The 20832-nt window shown below is 37.7% G+C and overlaps 1 protein-coding gene across 3 annotated transcripts in view; it reads left to right on the top strand.

Annotated features, from left to right (window-relative positions):
- Positions 1-20832, top strand: part of LUZP2 (leucine zipper protein 2) — a 476467-nt gene that overhangs the window by 223634 nt on the left and 232001 nt on the right. For all 3 annotated transcript variants that reach the window (XM_043452431.1, XM_043452430.1, XM_043452432.1), the window contains exons 4-5: positions 2475-2556; positions 11767-11829. In XM_043452431.1, the coding sequence (XP_043308366.1) occupies positions 2475-2556; positions 11767-11829 (145 nt within the window). The remainder of the gene's footprint in view (positions 1-2474; positions 2557-11766; positions 11830-20832) is intronic.

Below are 20832 nucleotides of genomic sequence, written 5' to 3'. Positions count from 1 at the left end.
ACAAAGAGTCAGACACGACTGACTGACTGAGTAAGACACAGCACATGATAGTCCTGTTGTATTTTTATTCAATACTTGTTGAATCTTTGAGTGTTAGGAATAGAACGTACATCCTTCCATCCTTCTTTTTCTCTCTGTCTCTCTGCTTCAATAGAGATATTATAATGACTCTCTAGAATTTGAGCACATACGGTCCAGAACACAGTTCCACTACCTCTTTATGCATCAGTTTTCCATTTGCAATAAGATACTACAATTTGATGTGAAGTTTATTGAGTGCCTGGTGTCCTATAAGCCTGCAATATCAGTAGGCATTCATATTATATTATGTCACAAGTGTTCATTGTGAAAAATGTCAAACGCAGTAATGGAAATCCATATTTTAAGTGTTCATATGTGGCACTTTTGGGGTTTGCCAGGTTGCGCCTAATGGTAAAGAACCCGCCTGCTCTTTTTCTGTTTTGCATATAGGGTTATCGTTACCACAAGAGACACAGATGTACAGAACAGACTTTTGGACTCTGTGGGAGAAGGGGAGGGTAGGATGTTTTGAGAGAACAGCATTGAAACATGTATATTATCTAGGGTGAAACAGATCACCAGCCCAGGTTGGATGCATGAGACAAGTGCTCAGGGCTGGTGCACTGGGAACACCCAGAGGGATGGGATGGGGAGGGAGGCGGGAGGGGGATCGGGATGGGGAACACATGTAAATCCATGGCTGATTCATGTCAATGTATGACAAAAACCACTACAATACTGTAAAGTAATTAGCCTCCAACTAATAAAAATAAATGGAAAAAAAAAAAGAAAGAACCCGCCTGCTAATGCAGGAAACTTAACAGATGAGGGTTCAATTCTTTGGTCAGGAAGATCCCCTGGAGAAGAAAATGGCAATCCACTCCAGTATTCTTGCCTGCAGAATCCCATGGGCAGAGGAGCCTGGCGGGCTACAGTCCATAGGGTCGCAAAGAGCCGGACACAACTGAAGCGACTTAGCACAATCAGTGCATGTGACACTTCATTCTAATAAACAGTTTTAGTAAATGAAACCTATTTCAGGCTGTAAAGGAAACAGATTTAAAATCCACTTTAAATGAAAGCATATTAAAGTTTCACCCAATCACGCATAAATCATCTAAGAACCAAAGTGACTGTAATTATTTTATAAGTTGTTCCTATTATGTTTTGCTTTGATAAACAACATCCAGATTGATTCCAACAATCATATAGACTTTCATGGATAGTCCTAAAACTGAGAGTGTGACCTAGGAGTTTCTAGATAAGAAAACTGGAGGCCTCCTTAAGTTCTTCCGCGTGAAAGAGCAGCTTCCGGTTGTGCAGGATGTGCTAGTCAAAGAATGAACGCAGGGACCTCTAGTGGTACCAGTGGTTATGACAATGACTTCATGCATATTAAGTGATTATTTTCCGAGCATTTTGCCTGCCTTATTGTCTTCTAAACCTCACTACAAATCTATGAGGTAGTTCTGTCATTATGCCCATTTTATAGATGGATAAAAATGAGTCTCAGAGTATACTCTCCTATTCCATAGTCTCCATATTGTGGTTGCACACCAAGAAAATATTTTTGTTCCAGAAGTTGTCTTTTGGCACCAGACTGGGAATTTTAGTTTGTATGCTACATTTTCATTTGGTCGTTGCTGTTGCTTTGAAGGAGTTTAGTCCTCTAGCCATACTTAACACACTACAACACTTAACACGCATGCTTCACTCATATGCTGTTATCTGCTATCTGAAGTGATAGCTTGGATGATAAAATGAAGGCCCAGAAAGATAATAAAGTCTGTCATAATTGAGAAAATCCTAAACCTTTGAAGGAAATGCATATTTATGAAAGTATTTAATTTTTAGTGTGAGACAGGGTCCGTATGTCCGAGTGAGCTTGAGACACAATGTGTATATGTGTGCAGACATGTGTTTTTTATTATCCCCAATAAATGAGCTTTCACATTAGAAATAAATCTTTTTTTTCTCTTTGTTTTTACAAAAAGTCTCAGACCTTACACAAGATGTCTAAAACATAATGCTTTAGAATTAGTCAATTGGGGCATCCAAGGGAATGATGATTTTATCCTATCAGTAAGTCTATGGTAACTTTTTTTTTTTTTTTCTGAACAGCATGTTCATGCCCTAGCATGCTGTCACTAAAATTAGCTTTCCAACTCTTAATTATTTTATTGATATGATTTGACACATTATGCAGCTCTCACAGTGGGATTCTTATAAGACACAATAGCAAGGCAATTTCTCTTAAATACAGCTTGCTTTTAGAGCTTCCATGGGAGACAGTACTCTTTACCAGAATCCTGAGATGCGATCCTGTATATTTAACTGTGTCTCTATACATTCTAGTTATGTTTCTGAAATGTATATGTGCAGTGAAATCTTATTTCATAGTGTACAGAGTTATATTATGTCTCTCTTTTCCTCTCTGTTTTCTCCTAAACAAGAGAACAAATGAAGGCTCTCCAGGAGGCCCTGGAAAATCAGCTTAAGGAGACAGCTGACAAAGCAGAAAAACAAGAGGCCACTGTAAGTGTTTCTTTTTTGTGTCCTTTGCTTTGGGGCTGGAGAATTGTTCATTTATATTTTTTTCCCCCAAAATCACTATTGAACAAACACACCTGTAACAAATAAAAACGAAAATACAATAAATAAAACACCACCACCAAGATTATAAAACATACTTCATCAGCATTCATTCCAAAAATAATATGTTTTTGCTTCTTAGGGGTCTGCTAATTCCCAACCCTTACTTATGAATGAGAAACTGAGGACAAGAGTGCTGGTGTCAGGCCCCATATCAGCAGCCCTTGAATTTTGGGATGTGACCTTGAACTAAATTAAGCTATCCAGAGCCCTAAGCCATACCCTACAACCACTGAATAGATGTCTCTCAAGGGTGGGATTACACCATCTGCCTATTTAATCGTCTCCACAGGTGATCCTGATACACCCCAAGGTTTAAGAATCAATCTTCTCTCCAGATTTTCTCTCTCAAAATGATGTTCACTTGACCTTCATATTTCAATTTTTATGACTAATATTCCCCATAAGCAGGAGGGATAGTGGTCTGGATAGTAGTGCTGAAAACTAGATTTCTACCTGTTCCCCCTTTATGTTCAATTTACGGGGATTGAAGCGTTTATTCTATTTGAGGACCTGAGTCTTTTTTAAAGTATAGTCTATTAATTAAAATTTTAAGGTATAGTAAGACCAACAGAAGGGCTTCCCTGGTGGCTCAGTAGTAAAGAATCTACCTATAGTAAGGAAGCCACAGGAGGCACAGGTTCGATCCCTGGGTCAAGAAGATCCCCTGGAAGGGGGCATGGTGAGTCCACTCCAGTATTCTTGCCTGGAGAATCCCATGGACAGAGGAGCCTGGTGGGCTTCAGTCCATGGGGTTGTGAAGAGTTGGACACGACTAAAGCAACTAAGCATGTGCGCACAAGAGCAACAGATCAGGAAATGACTACATTTGGAAAGATAGTTATTTCCCACAGTTGCCAAGAAGGGTGGCATGCCACATGACCAGGGACCATGCAGGGAAGCCCCAGGTCAGTCCCGGGGCAAATGAAGGTGGGGGAGCTGTGGACAAGAGCCTCTGTTGTGGTTTCCGTGGGAAGGAGAGGGTTAAGCGAGGTAAGCTGGTCTATGATTGGCCAGTTTGAATGATTTCAGCAGGCTCTGGGACATAGGGGCTGTTTGTCTGGTACCTGGTTCAAAGGATGATTAAGGCATCCTTTATGATTAAGGCATTTATGTAGTGTCCTGGAGTGTGAGAACCCAATACAAGGTATGGCTGGGGCTACAGGCTCTGTATTGGTTAGTTTGCATTTGAAAAGCATGCCCCCAGAAAGTGTATTATTTTTAGGGGGTATGGAAGGAGCAGTGGTGAGGAAGGCAGGAGGTGAAGATAGGATGACTCATGCATATTATTGGGCTGTCCATAATAAGGCTTGTCTGCGTATGTGTGCAAGATAGAAGTTAAAGCTTCAAGTTTACAGAGGCTAGAAACAGTGCTAATACAATATCTCCATCCAGGTTGATTACCTGGGACCCCAGTCCCTTTGAGAATTAGCAGAAACGCCTGCCTTTCTTTTGCAGTGCTTCCTTGAATAATCTGAATTCGAGTATAGAATTTTGCCTCTGAAACTTAGCCCTGTCTGTCATCTGGAGTAACTGTTTCCTGGAGACAGTCTTTGTAATGATGACTTGATTTTCCTAGGTGCAGATTTATTTCCTTTTAATAAATTCATTGTTATCTGTCCAGCCCACCAGTAAAGATGAGCAGCTTTATTCTTCTCTGTTACGCCATGGCAGCACGCACTGCTAACCTAAACCTACAGTGCACCCAGTGTCTATTTCTTTGGACATATGTGTGTGCTAAGTCACTTCAGTCATGTCTGACTCTGTGCTCTCTATGGACTGACTGTAGCCCGCCAGGCTCCTCTGTCCGTGGGATTCTCCAGGCAAGAATACTGGAGTGGGTTGCCATGCCCTCCTCCAGGGGATCTTCCCAACTCAGGGATCGAACCTGCATCTCTTAACGTCTCCTGCTTTGGCAGGCAGGTTCTTCAGCCCCAGTGCCACCTGGGAAGCCCTTCTTTGGACACAGGTGTTACATGAAAGAGCAGACACATTTTTAGCACCACTATGTTGATCCCTGCCCTCAAAATCTGACCCCGTGTACTGAGTGACCCTAATTGCAATCCCATTTCTGCCTTGACTTATCACATTTAATCTCAATTTGTGAATACCCCAGTCATAAATAATGGCATTTAGACCAGAATAGAAGTTTCCACACTATTTCTCATACTGTTTCCATACTATTTTCTCAGATTCTCACAATAAAATGGCACACTATTATTATTATTATTTTTACTGAAAGTGAATAACTATTGCTTGTATTTACACAGTTAATATTTGGAGAAGCCAAGGCATGAACCTGTGTTTACTCTAATATGTTACACAAACTATGTCTAATATCCCCAAAGAAGAAAGCTATAATTGTTGAAGGAGCTCAGGAAAAGCTAGAATAGCCAAGTATCAGAAAATATTGGGGACAAGGGATGCATAGTTGGGGAGAAGAAGGTCTCAGAACCCTTCTAGTGCTTTTCTTAAAATTCAGCATTGAATCTTGAGGGAAGATTTTCCTCTCCCACCCCATAATACTGTACTGAGCCAGAAACTCCCTAAATGTATTCATAACCTAACATGTGCTACAGAATAAGAATAGAAAGAAAGAAAGAAAAGAAAGGCTCCTCCATCCATGGGATTTTCCAGGCAAGGGTACTGGAGTGGGTTGCCATTTCCTTCTCCAGGGGAACTTCCTGACCCAGGGATCAAACCCAGGTCTCCCGCATTGCAGGCAGATGCTTTACCATCTCAGCCACCAGGGAAGCACAGAATAAGAATATTCAGGTTTAAATTCCTAGTGGTTCATCTGTACATGCGTGCTCAGTCACTCCAGTCATGTCCGACTCTCTGTAATCCCATGGATTACCTGCCAGGCTCCTCTGTCCATGGGATTCTCCAGGCAAGAACACTGAAGCAGGTTGCCTTGCCCTCCTCCAGGGGATCTGCCCAACTCAGGAACTGAACTTGTGTCTCCTGCATTGTAGGCAATTTCTTTACCCACTGAGCAACCTGGGAAGCCCAGTGGTCCATTTATTGTCTATAAAATTAAGTTCTTTAACCTGCAAGTTTCCTTATTTGAAGAATTTGGGGAATAATTCAAATTAAAATAACATGCATGATTACCCTAAATTTTTTCTTTTACCCTAAAATTGTTATCTGGCATATAGTAGATAATAGAAATTTAATCTACTCAATAGAAAGAAAACAATTGTCATAAATAAATTTTCCAATTGAAAGAATAATGTAGGCAAAAAATTACTGATGGCAAAAGTTTCAATGTATTTTAATAAATGTTTAAATAAATGGTTAAACAATTCCTTGTGTTTGGAAAATATATAAAACATTTTCTAATAACTCTTTAGTTCCTAAGAAATAATAAAATATATAAAGAAATAATAATAATGAAGACACCATGTGCCAGTGTAATAGTTGAAGTAGATGCAGAGCTTTAGATGCATTTTTTCCAGAAAGAATACTAGCAACAAAAATTCAAGAAGTTATTGATAAAGCAAAACATCAGTGTAAGAAAGAGAGTATTATAAAAGTTGAAGACAATAAAATAGAAAAAAAATGACTAAGTTATTTGAAAGGACTGATAAATAGACTTTGAGAAAGATTAAGAATAAAAACACTCCAATTTTAAAATGTTTAATTAAAAGAGAGCTAATAGTCATAATAGGAATTTAACAAAATAAGTTATTATAAAAAAAGTTATTATGAGCAGCAGGACACTGGTACATTTAAAATGTACATATAATTACTAGATGAATACATATAAAATGCTAACATTTTTGCAAGAAGAAATGTAATACTTGATTAACTGAATACATTCAAAATTTTATTATGCTGAAAGACCTCCTTTCCCATATATTCCAGGGCCGGAAGATGACTTCTACCAATTTTTAAAGATCAGCTAATTTCAAATATTGACTAACTTGCTTCAGTTGTGTCCAATTCTTTGTGACCCCATGGACTATAGCCCACCAGGCTTCTCTGTTCATGTGATTCTCCAGGCAAGAATACTGGAGTGGCTTGCCATTTCCTACTGCAGGGGGTCTTCTCGACCCAGGGATCGAAGTCAAGTCTCTTATGTCTCCTGCATTGGCAGGCAGGTTATTTACCACCAGCGCCACCTGAGACCCAATTTCAAATATAGGCAAATACTTTCTCAAAAATAGAAAAAGGTTGAAAACTTTCATCTAAGTTTATGAACATCATCACTTATGATTCCAAAATCAACTAATAGCTATATATATAAATTAATAGCTATTTTTCCACTAATGAATGTACATGTAAAATTTCTATAAGAGCAAATTCAAGATTATATTAACAATATATATCATCAAGATCAATGAATGCAAACACTTGTGGAAATAAATAATGCTTGTCTTTTGGAGGGAATGTGTTTGTGCTTTGAGTTGAATGACTAATAAGTCCAAAGTCAAAGTACAAAAATAGATGACAGAAAGCTTAACAAATATGGGAATAAAATATATTTAATTAGTAGAAGTTTTTTTTTTTTTTTTTTAATGTACATCTGGTAGAATCTAGAAAAAGATTGATTTCATACTATTGGGACTCCTCACTTCCAAATTTTAGTAAAGACTCAAAATGTTTGTGCTTTTTCTCCTTATTGAAGATTAAATAAGTATATATGTTTAATTGTTGCAAATAATTCAGTGAATATTCTTTCTGCTAGAAAGACTCTAGTTGATGTAGTTTAATGTTGGATAATAAGGGGACAGTGAGGAATTTAAACTGTTCATTTCCAACTAGAGGGGAAACATTTGGATTTGATTCTGTAAATATTGTCATGCTATTTTAGACTTAGGACCAAATACTCTTATGTGCTGCCCTTGATTACATATCTAATTACTCTGCCTTTTTTCCGTAAAAGAAGATCGTATATTTTATGCAAAAGATGTTGCAAATACCTATATTAGTAAGTCCGACTCTGTGCAACCCTATTTGTGACCCCATGGACCATAGCCTGCCAGGCTTCTCTGTCCATGGGATTCTCCAGGCAAGAATACTGGAGTGGGTTGCCATACCCTCCTCCAGGGGATTTTCCTGACCCAGCGATCAGAACCCTAGGGATAAAACTCCCATCTTTTGTGTCTCCTGCATTGGCAGGCGGGTTCTTTACCACTAGCACCACCTGAAAATCCTCAGTAAGTCCATAGTAAAACATTATAAAACTTGAAGGTGATAGTACTTTTAAATAAACAAAAATATAAAAGAAGACAAAATTTTGAAAATTCAAATGAAAAAGCATTTTAATGAAAATTAAAAATAAAGCTGTCTTGATCTAATTCCATTTGCAAATACTTTTTATGAACATGTGAGCATCTGTTTTTATCTCTAAGCAGATAATGGAGTAGCAAATCTTACAAACTTGTGTCCTGTATGAAAAACCTAACAAACAGCAAGAAAGAATGATCTATCAGGTGTAGCCGGAGTAATTAAATCCATTAATGCTCTCTGGATGCATTTCACCACTCTTGTTAATTTTTATGGCTTAACTTGCCCTAAGTGAGACATAATTAGTCCAAAGGCAAGAATTAGCTTCAAGCTCTGACTCTCATTAAGAATAAGGAATTATGGCCATCTGTTCTTTACTCAAAGTAAATAAGTGTTATTTTCTGTCTCTCAGAACTATTTCACTTCTGATTTTCCAGGAATCTTAAAACCTGCTGGGATTCTAGACTAGTGGTTTCAAAATGCTATGACTTTTGAATATTCTGAATGTATTGTAGGTCCTGAATAATTGAACATTGCATTCCCAAGTCTCTGTCCTTTTTTTAGTCTTGACATTGCAGTATATCTTCATTACACTGTTAATTAAATTTAAGTGTTAATTATGGAGAACATATAATAAATAGTATCAAAATGTGAGGATTTGGGGAAAATTATGGCATCACTGATAAGATAATATGGGGTCACTGTCCCCATGGTCCCTGATGGCTCAGACTGTAAAGGATCTGCCTGCAATGTGGGAGACCTGGGTTTGATCCGTGGGTTGGGAAGATCCCCTGGAGAAGGAAACGGTAACCCACTCAAATATTCTTGCCTGGAGAATTCCACGGACGGAGGAGCCTGGAGGGCTACAGTACATGAGGTTGCAGACAGTTGGACATGGCTAAGCGACTAACACTTTCACTTTCATGGCATCACTGAAACACCAGGTTATTCAGACAACTAAGATGGCTTTAAATAGTTCATAACCAAAACTAAAGACAAATCTGTACATATCAAAATTTTCTGGTGCCCATTAAGTAGTGAGGTAGAGTATTATAAGTCCTGATGGTTTGCATTTCTTTTTGTAGTTTAAGTGTCTGACTCATACTGCAATAAATTTTTTTTAGTTAAAAAAGATTTGATTGTAGTGGTGGCCACTTCAAAGAGGCAACCACTTCAAAAAGGCCTTTCTCCAATAAACACTTAGCCAACCACTGACTTGAAGAATCAGCTGTACCTCCCACCTCTGCTCCCCAGTGAGCCTTTTTTTTTTTTCCCCCAGAGGTTTTGGTTAATTTAAGTTTGTTAACTGACCTTTGGGGCTTCTTGACTTTTGTTTTGTTTAGTGATTTTCTGTTCTGCACTTTAAATTGCCACTCATATTTTATTTTTTTTAATTTTTAAAATTTTTTTCATGTATTTTTATTAGTTGGAGGCTAATTACTTTACAATATTGTAGTGGTTTTTGCCATACATTGACATGAATCAGCCATGGATTTACATGTGTTCCCCATCCCGGTCCCCGCTCCCGCCTCCCTCTCCATCCCATCCCTCTGGGTCTTCCCAGTGCACCAGCCCTGAGCACTTGTCTCATGCATCCAACCTGGGCTGGTGATCTGTTTCACTATAGATAATATACATGTTTCGATGCTGTTCTCTCAAAACATCCCACCCTCGCCTTCTCCCATAGAGCCCAAAAGTCTGTTCTATACATCTGTGTCTCTTTTTCTGTCTTGCATATAGGGTTATCGTTACCATCTTTTTAAATTCCATGTATATGTGTTAGTATACTGTATTAGTGTTTATCTTTCTGGCTTACTTCACTCTGTATAATGGGCTCCAGTTTCATCCATCTCATTAGAACTGATTCAAATGAATTCTTTTTAATGGCTGAGTAATATTCCATTGTGTATATGTACCATATTTTAAAGTCACCAATAAAGAGTGAACATTCTGAAACCCTAGGCCCCCACCCTCCACCCCAATAAAAACGGAACCCCAGGTCCATGGACTCCTTCTCACTCTCTCTCCTCACAAACGCCTTCCAACTATACCATGTTATTTCTTGGACTCATAAGGCATAAACCCTTATTTTTTTTCAAACTTTCCTGACGGTTATTACTGAAGGCATCTTGCAGTGATAAACAGAACCACAAGAGTTGGTCCAGCCCATAACAGTGGTAACCAGTAAGTTGACACCAGCCCAGAGCAGAAGAAATGGGCATAAAAGCTATTTTGGGGGGGACATACTGCTTTGCACACATATCTAATTTTGATTGTCGTCAAGTCCTTCTAGTGATACCTTTGTTTTAGCCATCAAATTGGTAGTGAGTATAACTAACATTTTCAGGTTGCTGTCAGTATCTTCATGATTCAAACTTAACTTTGAAAATTGTTGTGGCCGAACTGATGGACATAGTGGTTCTCAGGCTTCTGCTTCTATTTTATATGTAGTTTGACCATCAAAAATTGTTTGGTTTAGATTTTGTTACCATTTGGTTACATATTTCAGCAATATTGTATATAGGCAGAAACCTCTTGGTTTCTTTAGCACAGTATTTATAAGGTTCCATGCTTCAGGTGAGGATCATCACTGTGCAATTCCTCTCGTACTTGTCCATATGTCAGAAATACCTGGAGAGTGTTTTAATATAAGAGATTCCTAGGCCCAACCCTAGACTCTAGCTCTGTTTAGGAACCATATTTTTAAAAATTAAGCTTTATACAGGTGAAAGAATCATAGTCATAATGGGCCAGTCAGGATGGCTGCTATCCAAAAGTCTACAAGCAACAAATGCTGGAGAGGGTGTGGAGAAAAGGGAACGCTTTTACACTGTTGGTGGGAATGCAAACTAGTACAGCCGCTATGGAGAACAGTGTGGAGATTCCTTAAAAAACTGGAAATAGAACTGCCATATGACCCAGCAATCCCACTCCTGGGCATACACACTGAGGAAACCAGATCTGAAAGAAACACGTGCACCCCAATGTTCATCGCAGCACTGTTTATAATAGCCAGGACATGGAAGCAACCTAGATGCCCATCAGCAGACGAATGGATAAGGAAGCTGTGGTACATATACACCATGGAATATTACTCAGCCGTTAAAAAGAATTCATTTGAATCACTTCTAATGAGATGGATGAAACTGGAGCCCATTATACAGAGTGAAGTAAGCCAGAAAGATAAAGACCATACAGTATACTAACACATATATATGGAATTTAGAAAGATGGTAACGATAACCCTATATGCAAAACAGAAAAAGAGACACAGATGTACAGAACAGACTTTTGGACTCTGTGGGAGAAGGCGAGGGTGGGATGTTCTGAGAGAACAGCATTGTATACTATCTATGGTGAAACAGACCACCAGCCCAGGTGGATGCATGAGACAAGTGCTCAGGGCTGGTGCACTGGGAAGACCCAGAGGGATGGGATGGGGAGGGAGGTGGGAGGGGGGATCGGGATGGGGAACACATGTAAATCCATGTCTGATTCATGTCAATATGGCAAAAACCACTACAATATTGTAAAGTAATTAGCCTCCAACTAATAAAAATAAATGAAAAGAAAAAAAAAAAGCTTTATACAGGTGAAAGAATCATAGCCATAATGTGCATTTCTCAATTAAAATACAATTTCTTATTATATAAGAAAAGAGTATTTTTGTATGATTAGCAGATATATTCATGAATTGGGCAATAAAAGTTTGGTTAATGAAAATTGTAATCCTTTGTTCTTTTTCCATATTTGTTGACAGAGATAATCATTTATTTATACTTCAAAAATTATGAAAATAAACTTATAAAAGCTATTGACATAATGTGAAATGTATCTACATAGTGTCCTCTTTATTTTCAGATTCATTTTCTAAAGACTGAAATGGAAAGAAAGAGCAAAATGATTCGAGATCTCCAGAATGAGGTAAGACTTATATTTCAGGGAGTTTTATGGAAGTCAAAGAATATGCACAAACACAAATATTGATTTGCCATAAACTTTAGAGTATTGATCGCATTAGATTTTGGCCTTTAGCTGTGTACTAATGGAGAGAAACTATAAGGTCAAGAATTTCAGAGAGGGTAATTCCTAATTTAATTGTGATATGTGTGATATGTGATATCACATATGTGATAATGTTATTAGTTCATAATCTCCAATTTATTTATCCTTCTAATAATGTTTTGACAATATTAAAAATTATTTTTATTTCATAAATGTATTTATCTACATAATTCTGTCACAGGAGCTGAAGAAGAAAGTTAATTAGAAATGGACTTCATGTTAGGAAAAGCCAATCTAGAATGAAAAAATTATGTAAGATAATTTTAGACTAAAGAGACTTGAACACAAGCAAATAAGTTGTAACTACTTTCCTTACAGTCTTTAAAATGTAAGGACCCTATAAAATGCAGTATGCATTTTTTTCTCTTTTGAATTTTTTGTCCATTTTGTTATACAACTACTTTATTTTCTAAATTTTTTCACATTTATATTTCACCTCTTTATTTCTTTTTTTCTTGACTGCAATTAGTTATGTAGGACTATTAAACCATTAATTAAACTATTAATTAATCATGCATCTTCTTTGATCAACCCCACTAGGTTGATTTTAAATCTCAATCAATTGCTTTAGTCATTACTATTCTCCTTTACTCTCCTTCCTTCCTACTCCCTTTGTTCCTTTTTTAATTTTTTTGTGACATTTCAGCAATGGATGAGCTACATTATTCCTAAATTGATACTACTTTTATGTCCAGGTTGAAAAATAGTCTTTATAAATGTCTTGGTATCAAGATTTAGCATTTGTTCTCTGATTATTACATTAAAATGATTTATCATGTATGCAAAAAATGTATCATACATGCAAAAACATGAGAAAGGAAAACAAGAAAAGTTTTAAAAGGCTTTTTCTTATGATTCCATTTCTTTCTAATGATTTTTTCCTCTAACTCTTCTGAAGAAAGTCTAATGAGATGAACTTGATAATGATTTTCCTTAGGCCTAAATCTTCCTGGATTTAATGTTTATAGTGGAAAATGTCAGCAAAGTAGAGTTGCTGAAATACTGGGCATACTAGATAATTTCTTGTTCACTGGGGCTCAGAGAGGGCTAGACTACTCTAAAACTTTCCATGGGTCATTTAAAGTAAAAGGAATATTTAAAACAAAATTAAACTGTTATTAAAATAGGAAAGAAAATACATTTGGGTTTGTACACAGACACCCATACACACACACACAACAATATAAACTTGGTTGTATAATAATGAGAGGATTATGGGCTAATTTATATCTCTGTATATGTATTATCAGCTAACTTTTAATCATAGATAATTTTTTTAAATTTAGAATTCAACCAATGAGAAGCTTTTTCATAATCAAACTATAAGTTATTCATAACAGGTACAGATGAGGATTAATAAAATATTTTATTTGCTCCCAGGGGATATATTTTAAGTTTAATATTAATTTTCTAGTGTGTAGATTAGAATAATTCTAAAAGCAGTACAACTCTTCAGAAGTAATGACTGCCAACTGTCTAATAAGTAAATTTGCTGTTTACTTTCATCCTATTGAAAATCTGCAAGATGATAATTTATAACTAGAAAAAGTTTTTGACTTCTCTAACAAAACCTAGTGGTGAACTTATAAACTGAATGCTTTTAGTTTAACCCATTTGTATGAATTCCTTGAAATTTTAGATTTATTGTTTTGACAAATAATCAGTATGTAGAGATTGAACAAAATAATGGATCCATACTCTACACAGTAAAATTATGTGGACGTCCACTTCCCAAGAGATTTTTGTTCAGAAGTAAGAAAATAAAAAGGTAAATTGATTAAACAAAATGTGAAGAGGTGAGGGAGATCATACGCGTATAAAGGGATTTGGGGGAGAAGATGGAAGTGTCGTGAATGATGTCCGGCTCTAGGTGAGTGATCACACCATTGTGATTATATGGGTCATTAAGATCTTTTTTTATAGTTCTTTCATGTATTCTTGCCACTTCTTCTTAACATCTGCTTCTGTCAGGTCCATACCATTTCTGTCTTTTTTTGTTGCCATCTTTGCATGAAATGTTCCCTTGGTATCTCTAATTCTCTTGAAGAGATCTGTAGTCTTCCCCATTCGATTGTTTTCCTCTATTTCTTTGCACTGATCACTGAGAAAGGCTTTCTTATTTCTCCTTGCTGTTCTTTGGAACTCTTCATTCAAATGGGTATATCTTTCCTTTTCTCCTTTGCTTTTTGCTTCTCTTCTTTCACAGCTATTTGTAGGCCCCCTCAGACAACCATTTTGCCTTTTTGCATTTCTTTTTCTGGATCTCTACCTCCTGTACAACGTCACGAACCTCCATCCATAGTTCTTCAGGCACTCTGTATATCAGATCTAATCCCTTGAATCTATTTGTCACTTCCACTGTATAATTGTAAGGGATTTGATTTAGGTCATACCTGAATGGACTAGTGGGTTTTTATTTTTCCCTACATTCTTCAATTTCAGTCTGATCTTGCAATAAGAGTTTATGATCTGAGCCAAAGTCATCCATTTTTGCACTTAATTATTTATTTTTCATTTTGTATTTGGGTATTACATAGTTATAACAAATATGAAAAGTTGCACCAAAGCTTAGAATTCCCTTTTATTTGCACATTTAAAACAACTTCTCTCCATTGTCACTTCTAATTTTCTTAATTTTACCTGTTGTTTCTTATAGGATAAAATAAGACTCTCTAGTTAGTGAAGAATCTGCCTGCAATGCAGGAGACCCCAGTTCAATTCCTGGGTCAGAAAGATCTGTTGGAGAAGGGATAGGCCACCCAGTCCAGTTATTTTGGGCTTCCCTTGTGGAACATTCAGAAAACTAAGATCATGGCATTCGGTCCCATCACTTCATGGCAAATAGATGGGAAACAGTGGAAACAGTGTCAGACTTTATTTTTTTTGCCTCCAAAATCACTGCAGATGGTGACTGCAGCCATGAAATTAAAAGACGCTTACTCCTTGGAAGGAAAGTTATGACCAACCTAGATAGTATATTAAAAAGCACAGACATTGCTTGGCCAACAAAGGTCCATCTAGTCAAGGCCATGGTTTTTCCAGTGGTCATGTATGGATGTGAGAGTTGGACTGTGAAGAAAGCTGAGCACCGCAAGAATTGATGCTTTTGAACTGTGGTATTGGAGAAGACTCTTGAGAGTCCCTTGGACTGCAAGGAGATCCAATCAGTCCATCCTAAAGGAGATCAGTCCTGGGTGTTCATTGGAAGGACTGATGCTAAAGCTGAAACTCCAGTACTTTGGCCACCTCATGGGAAGAGTTGACTCATTGGAAAAGACCCTACTGCTGGGAGGGATTGGGGGCAGGAGGAGAAGGGGACGGCAGAGGATGAGATGGCTGGATGGCATCACCGACTGGATGGACATTAGTTTGAGTAAACTCCAGGAGTTGGTGATGGACAGGGAGGCCTGGCGTGCTGCGATTCATGGGGTCACAGAGTTGGACACGACTGAATGACTAAACTGAACTGAACTGAACTGTGGCTCAGCTGGTAAAGAATCCACCTGTAATGCAAGAGACCTTGGTTTGATCCCGGGATTGGGGAGATCCACTGGAGAAAGGAAAGGCTACCCACTCCAGGATTCTGGTCTGGAGAATTCCATAGACTGTATAGTCCATGGTGTCACAAAGAGTTGGACACGACTGAGCAACTTTCACATAGTGGTCCTAAATATAGGAAAGGCTCAGGATAATACATAGTTATTGAAATATGAGGAAAAATTAAGCATTGGGACAAGCATTTCTGATTTGTTTGAAACTACTTAATGAAATGTGAAAGTTTGATAATATTTAGAATTTTTTAAAGGAACACATAGCTGGAAATATTTGAACTGTGCTCAGTCCTGTTTAACTCTCTGTGGCCCCATGGACTGCAGCCTGCTGGGTTCCTTTCTCCATGGAATTTTCCTGGCAAGAATACTGGAGTAGGTTGCCATTTCCTACTCCAGGGGGTCTTCCCAACCCAAGAACTGAACCTGTGCCTCCTACATCTCTTGCATTTGCAGGTGAATTTTTTTACCACTAGTGCCACCTGGGAAGCCTGGTAATACTAGAATTAGATTAATATTAAAACATATATTAATACTACATTAGATTATATTCTGTATTGGTGAGTTCAGTTCAGTTCAGGTCAGTCACTCAAGTCATGTCTGACTCTTTGCAACCCCATGAACCTGCAGCACGCCAGGCCCCTGTCCATCACCAACTCCTGGAGTCCACACAAACCCATGTCCATTGACTCGGTGATGCCATCCAACCATCTCATCCTCTGTCATCCCCCTCTCTTCCTGCCCTCAATCTTTCCCAGCATCAGGGTCTTTTCGAATGAGTCAGCTCTTAGCATCAGGTGGCCAAAGTAATGGAGTTTCAGCTTCAATGTCAGTCCTTCCAATGAACACCTAAGACTGATCTCTTTAGGATGGACTGGTTGGATCTCCTTGCAGTCCAAGGAACTCTCAAGAGTCTTCTCCAACACCACAGTTCAAAAGCATCAATTCTTGCGGTGCTCAGCTTTCTTTATAGTCCAACTCTCACATCCATACATGACAACTGGAAAAACCATAGCTTTGACTCGATGGACCTTTGTCGGCAAAGTAATATCTTTGCTTTTTAATATGCTGTCTAGGTTGGTCATAACTTTCCTTCCAAGGAGTAAGCATCTTTTAATTTCATGGCTGCAGTCACCATCTGCAGTGATTTTGGAGCCCAGAAAAGTAAAGTCAACCACTCTTTCCACAGTTTCCCCATCTATTTGCCATGAAGTGATGGGACCAGATGCCATGATGTTAGTTTTCTGAATGCTGAGCTTTAAGCCAACTTTTTCACTCTCCTCTTTTACTTTCATCAAGAGGCTCTTTAGTTCTTCTTCACTTTCTGCCATAAGGGTGGTGTCATCTGCATATTTGAGGCTATTGATATTTCGCTTGCCCCCCCACCCCTGCTCTTTTCTGTGATGGTTACTTTTAGTATAGATTCTTATGATTGATTATTTCCATGAACATTATTCAAGATAGTTCAAGGTAAGAATAAAAATAAGAAATCATGTTTTTTAAAAGTAGTAATAATGAAGTCAGGCACCATGAAACTGAACCTTACTCTGTCCAGTGATAGAAATCAGATGTGTCAAAGCTACTCTCTGTAGCAGGTTTTCCCTCATACTATTTCATGGCTCTGCTTTCCTTTCTTTCTAGTCTTCAGTTATTTTGCTCATTTGTTTTTCACATGACTCATATAGTATAACCCAACTTTGAAATATTAACCTGCCCTCTCTATCTCCTACTAATAACTGATTTAATCTTCTTTAATGTTTTGCTCTATTTCTATTGTTATAAAGCCTGGGGAAAAACTTTGCTAGAGGTCAAGTCACTGGGCCAATCTGTGGATTTCCAAAGAATTCCAAACAACCACTGGCACATATCCAGTTATATGAAAAGTAAAACATGGGATTTTAGGGGCCATGTGTCAATCACTGTTCTCAGATGTGAAAAAAGCAACCTCTGATAAGAAAATGACTTATTAAGCTATTTAGAGACCTCAACAAAATATTAGGAGAGGTGTACATACTGTTTGTAGACTAGCTTTAGGAATAACTCCACAAACAAATCTCAGAGCTGGCTGTCTCAGGGCAGGGCTACCCCTGCCAAGATTAAGAAGCTGCCAGCCAATGTTACCTTTCCATTACAGGGGACTCCAGGATCACATAACCATAACCCTGTGCATCAGACAATGGCTAACCCATGTAGCTAACTGCTGTATCTACGTTTTGCAAGGATCATGTCTGATTAGCAAAACATAACCAATGTTTTGTTTTCCCAAGAGCTGCAATGAACTTTAGAAACAGAGAGGATTTGTTTGTTTTATTTCTAACTTGTTTGCTTTAATTTTTCCTTGGGAAAAAGGGATTAATACTATGAAAAACTGCTCACATTGTGGAAACAATGTTACAAAATGTGGTTGCACACAACCACATGTATTATTAATTATTAATACACACATGTATTAATTTTTCTTAAAGAATTAGAGTCCATGACAACTAACTTGAATATAAGTTAAGCCATCATTGAAGGGTTTTGCGTAGTTGAGAGATATGCTCCAAGTAACATTTATAGAGTATCCATTTGTGTACATGTGTGTTTATTACAATATTTTGTGTGTATATGTGGCCTCTTGCCTATCTTTTAATCTGATTTTAGCTTTGCTTTTGTATGAATTATTTCCTCAACTATATGCTGACTCCTCAAAGTTATAATCCTGTCTTCCCTAAAATATTATAATTCAGATATTTTCACACACACACACACACACACACAACACAGGGCCAGAACTCCATTTACATGAGAGTAAAAGAAAACCATACTTAAGCCTGTCCTTAACACCAATGAATTCAATAAACTGACACACACATTGGCCAGTGTGTCCACATTTGGAGAAGGAAGCCGGTTTCCCTAATTTGCTATTCTCTTCAATAAGGATGGTTGGAGACCCTGCAAGGTATCAGGGAGTATCTGACCATCCTGAGGTTATTAGATAACAGAAAAAAACGTGAAGGTACATACTGTATTTTTCTTTTTTTTTTTTTGTCTTTAAATTTTTTATTGCGGGATAGATGATGAACAGTGTTGTTTGTGATGGTTTCAGGTAAACAGTGAAGGGACTCAACCATACATATACATGTATCCATTCTCCCCCAAACTCCCCTCCCATCCAGGCTGCCACATAACATTTAGCAGGGTTCCCTGTGCTAAACAGTAAGTCCTTGTTAGTTATCCATTTTAAATACAGTTGTCTACGTGTCCATCTCAAACTCCCTAACTGTCCCTTCCCCCGTCCTTCCCTCCAGCAACCATAAATTCGTTCTCTACATCTGTGAGTCTGTTTCTGTTTTGTAAGTTCATTTGTATCATTTCCTTTTAGATTCCACATATGAGGGATGTCATGGGATATTTCTCCTTCTCTGTGTGACTTACTTCATTCAATATGACAATGTCTAGATGCATCCATGTTGCTGCAAATGGTATTATTTCATTCTTTGTGATGGCTGAGTAATATTTCATTGTATATATGTACCACATCATCTTTATCCATTCCTCTGTCAATGGACATTTAGGCTGCTTCCATGTCTTGGCTATTGTAAACAGTGTTGTGATGAACATTGGGGTGCATGTGTTCTTTGGGATCATGTTTTTCTCCAGATATATGACCAAGAGTGGAATTGAGGGCCATGTGGTAACTCTATTTTTAGTTTTCTTAAAGAAACCTCCATACTGTTCTCCATAGTGGCTATACCAATTTACATTCTTATCAACAGTTTAGGAGGGTTCCCTTCTCTCCACACCCTCTCTAGCATTTATTGTTTGTGGATTTTTTGATGCTAGCTGTTTTGACTGATGTGAGGTGATATCTCATTGTAGTTTTGATTTGCATTTAACAATTAGCGATGTTGGACATCTTTTCATGTGCCTCTTGGCCATCTGTATATCTTCTTTTTTTTTTTTTTTATTAGTCGGGATGGGGAATACGTGTAAATCTATGGCTGATTCTTATCAATGTATGACAAAACCCACTGAAATGTTGTGAAGTAATTAGCCTCCAACCAACCATACTGTATTTTTCAAAGAGAGGATATAGATTCTCAGGGAAAGTCCATGACTGAAACAAAAAATAATAAATTTCAATAACCTCTGATCTAGAGAAAGCTCTAGTAAAGTTTAAGAAGAAAACCCATTTTGGTTCAATTCTTTTGGCTGTAAGTATCTGTAAAATAAATTATTTTGTCTTCTTGCCTCAATAAGCACACTCAAGTGAAACTGATGGGATATTTCATAATGTGATAGAGTGTTCCAGGGTCACCATTCTGAGATGGATTCTCATGCTTGCCTACAGATGAATCATTTTCAGTCAAATATGCACTGAGTCCAGGACATGCCTGAGATGTTTTCAAATAATTTCATCACAACTTTCTCACTTTATTAAAGTGATTATTTCTGAGAAATGTTGGCCAACCTGGTTATCTTGGTTAATTGTGTATCTAGTATCTAAAGTTTATTATAACCCATGTGTACTGAGTCTTAGGGCTACTGAAATAAAGTAGCATAAGCTGGTGGCTTAGGACAATAAGAGTGTACTCTCTCACAATTCAAAGGATAGAAGTCTAACATCAAAAAAGTGCGACAAGGCCATGCGCCCTCTGAAGGTTCTGGAGAGCTGTGCTTCACGGCTTCCTCCTTCCTGGTGCCTCCTGGCAATCCTTGACATTCTTCAGCTTGTCAAGAGTCTCTCCTTCATCTTCCTGTGGCCTTGTCTGTGAATCTCTTTGTTTTCTCCTCTTCTTTATTGACAATGGTTATTGGATTTGGGACCCACCATAATCCAGTATAACCTGATTTTATCTTAATGGCACATACAGAAACATTTTTTATAAATAAGAGCAAAACTTGAGGTTCCAGATAGACATGAATTTTAGGGTGATACAATTCAAACAACTCTACCTACCATCTATGCCATTTTATATATTTCAGGTAAACAGCTTAGACATTTTTTTTTTTTGAACAGGAAAGGAGGGGATAGTTTACTAGGTCAATGTTTTAGTAGTGAAAGAGAAACAGTTTTATTAGGTGCAAATCTGTCTATGGAAGTACTTTTAATACTGCTTATTTAGATGCATATATAAGGTTTGTTGGGCTTCCCAGGTGGCACTAGAGGTAAAGTACCCACCTGCCAATGCAAGAGACATAAGAGACACCGACTTGATCCCTGGATCAGGAAGATCCCCTGGAGGAGGGCATGGCAACCCACTCTAGTATTCTTGCCTGCGAATCCCAAGGACAGAGGAGCCATAGATTTTATTTATCTACAATAAAAACA

Source organism: Cervus canadensis, chromosome 29, assembly GCF_019320065.1.
Source record: "Cervus canadensis isolate Bull #8, Minnesota chromosome 29, ASM1932006v1, whole genome shotgun sequence".
Lineage (NCBI taxonomy): Eukaryota > Metazoa > Chordata > Mammalia > Artiodactyla > Cervidae > Cervus > Cervus canadensis.
Note: the sequence above shows the minus strand (reverse complement) of the source record. Positions and strands in the feature narration are given on the sequence as shown.